General features: G+C 54.9%; 1 protein-coding gene across 1 annotated transcript in view; it reads left to right on the top strand.

Moving 5' to 3' along the window:
* The window catches only part of TRAVEDRAFT_31701 (uncharacterized protein), a gene marked incomplete at its 5' end in the record, with an annotated part of 1,242 nt that extends 513 nt beyond the window's left edge, over positions 1 to 729 (top strand). Inside the window, 4 exon segments of the mRNA XM_008045215.1 lie at positions 2 to 3; positions 160 to 194; positions 210 to 543; positions 599 to 729. Coding sequence (XP_008043406.1) covers positions 176 to 194; positions 210 to 373 — 183 coding nt within the window.
* Between the last annotated feature and the right edge of the window lie 1,982 nt (positions 730 to 2,711).

The raw sequence follows: 2,711 nt of genomic DNA, 5'->3' as shown, positions 1-2,711 counted from the left end.
GCAATTCCTGTAGGTTAGGCCATGCAGCTCCTATGCGTTGAAGATCGGACTCGAGGAGGGGGAATGCGACACCTCGAAAGTCGAGCACAACCATGCGCAACTCATGCTGCCGGAGAAGGGCGTCCGCAAGTGATAGCCATGATGTGGGACTCCACACGAGCGGGTGTACTGCGGGATCAACGCCCGACGAGTCCCTCTCTGGCGAGTCCCCCTCTGGCGCATCGCCATCCAGGTGGGCGGCCTGCGGGTCTCCGTCTGGGTGGGTCATCTGCAAGTCGCCGTCCGGGTGGGTAGGGAGATTCACCGCGCAAAACCAGCGAACAGTGAGTCCGAAAAGCACCATGTGTTGCACAACAAAGTGTGCCGTCGCTAGAGAGTCGATGGAGGGATGGGCTGCGCTGTACAGCGCTGTCGTGGTGGCCTGTGTGACGGGGAGCCAAACGACCGCAGTGCCTCCTGGGACTGATGACCAACAGGACACAAACTTGTCGATATGCCCAGCGATCGAGCCTTCGCTTGCCGCGTAGCAAAGCTTCGGGGCTCCTAGCGCGGAACAGGGAATGAGCTTAAAGTTCTCATGTGCATGGGATCTGCTTACCATGCCCGTGTGCCCTGTCGCTCCTGACTTCCCTAAGGTGTGTGATCATCGACTTTTGGATGTTTTCACAGATGTATGGCGAAGGTGTGCGTGCGCCTGTACCGCCTGTACATAGAATGTACGTGTCTTCCATGGGTGCCCTGACTTTTTGGGAGAGAAGACCCAGAGCACCTTGCACCCAGTCCTCACAGGAAGTGATCACGTTGTGCATGACGACCTGCGCTACTCTGATGTTGGGCCTGCATAGGGTGTCGAAGGAAAGTGGGTCTCGGTAACCTGAGTGCGGGATGTAGATGTCGTTCCACGAGAGTTCGAGCAGTGCTGGGAAGAGCGGCGTGTTGGTTTTGGTAACAGGAATGAGGGAGCCAATCAAGTGGAGGAAGTCGCTCGATGTCGAACATGCTGACGTACTGAGAGTCTGCACAAGAGAAGCGTAGTAGAGGAAATGATGGAAAGCCTGGTCCCTGACTGCGGTCCCGGAGTACTTGACATGTAGATATCTAAGTTTTTCCCATGAGCCGGTTGTCTATAGTACAGGGAAAGGCGCAAACCTTTTGATATCGGAGGGGCTCCAACCTCCCAAAGCCAACTTGTCGTCCTCATGCACAAGCACATGGAGAAGGCGGCGGAGATCGTGAAGGATCCGCCAGGATATCCTCGACGTCTCCATGAAGAATAGCTTGCTGGTGAGCATCAGAGCTAGGAGGTCCGAGTAGACTGGCCTGGGCAGGTAGAAGGTCGGAAAATCGCTGCGGGGAACAATATAGCTCAACACGCGCACCCGCAGTTCGTCCACTATCAGGGTGCGGATTGTGGCCGTCTCCTCGGTGCCGGACACATGGGAAAGCCCTGTGTTTGCATTGAAGCCATATGAGATAGACATGTTGTGGAGCTCGAGGATGTGGAGGCTAAAAAGCAGATGCAGTGGACGCAAAGTGGACGGTGGCGGCGGCGAGCGAACAGATGAACAATACGCGCAAAGCTTCGAGGCGCCGATCCCCGATCGTGTCGCGCGCCAGACACCCTGATCATGTTACCGCGATTGTGTCGCACTGCCATTACGTCGTACGTGCAGTGCAGAACGTCAGCCGCACCATGTTAAATTCTGTTGATGTTAGTCTTCTAAGTAAAAGAATTGAAAAAGGTGCAGCGCAAGGATTCGATCCCTTGTCGGTAGCCGTCAGGCATAGCCTTCTTTCCGCGCAATAACCACTACGTCAGCCACACTCACAGGTATGCTCGTATACACATTCTATAACCGGACCCATGTAGTGCAGAAGCCGGCTAGGATCTTCATGCAGTGGTTCAACGTTGTCTCCGACGAGCTTCTATCCTCTCTATATGTACAATGGCCGACAGTTCTCTACCTGTGCCTTTACAAAACATCTATGCCTCTTACGAGTGGCTGAGTGAGCATGTGAATAACGCCCTTCACACTCGGCTCGGAAATACGCACCATTTGTCCGAAGCCAGAAACCTGTGCTTGCGCCTTTCAGCTACAGTCGAGCAGGCAAGCTGTCAGCCTCTACCGCAGATGTATTGATTGCCTGACATATAGGGACCAGCACATAGATATAATCCCTCCACCAGACTTGGAAACCATCCGGGGCAACCTACTCGCCATGCAAGATGCCCTACATCTGGCCGAACAGCTCTGTGGCGACCCCGTCGACAGCGAGCCAGCTATTCCACTGGGAACCCATGACCCCAGTACTGGTGGGCGACCCGCAGTCCACATTTCCCCAGAAGATCTGGCTGCTCTCCGGTCAGGACGGACCACTCTTCGGCAAATTGCCGATATCTACCATTGTCATCCACGAACAATCCGTCGTAGGCTGCTCGAGTTTGGACTGTCTGAGCCAGGGCCTCCGGTGTACACCGAAGAGGAACTTCCGGATGGAAGCCTCACTAGACACTATCGTGCTGGTGTCTCTAGTGCCCTGTCCCAGATTTCTGACCCGGATCTCGATGCGGTCATCTTTTCCATCCACGAGCAATTCCCTACCTTTGGGCGACGTATGATCGATGGATACCTGTTAGTGCTCGGTCATCGGGTTCCAAGGCGTCGCCTAGAAAATTCCTATGCTCGTGTCATCGGACCGTCCATCTCTGC

Source organism: Trametes versicolor (genome assembly GCF_000271585.1).
Source record: "Trametes versicolor FP-101664 SS1 unplaced genomic scaffold TRAVEscaffold_12, whole genome shotgun sequence".
Lineage (NCBI taxonomy): Eukaryota > Fungi > Basidiomycota > Agaricomycetes > Polyporales > Polyporaceae > Trametes > Trametes versicolor.
This window is presented reverse-complemented; position numbering and strand designations above follow the sequence as displayed.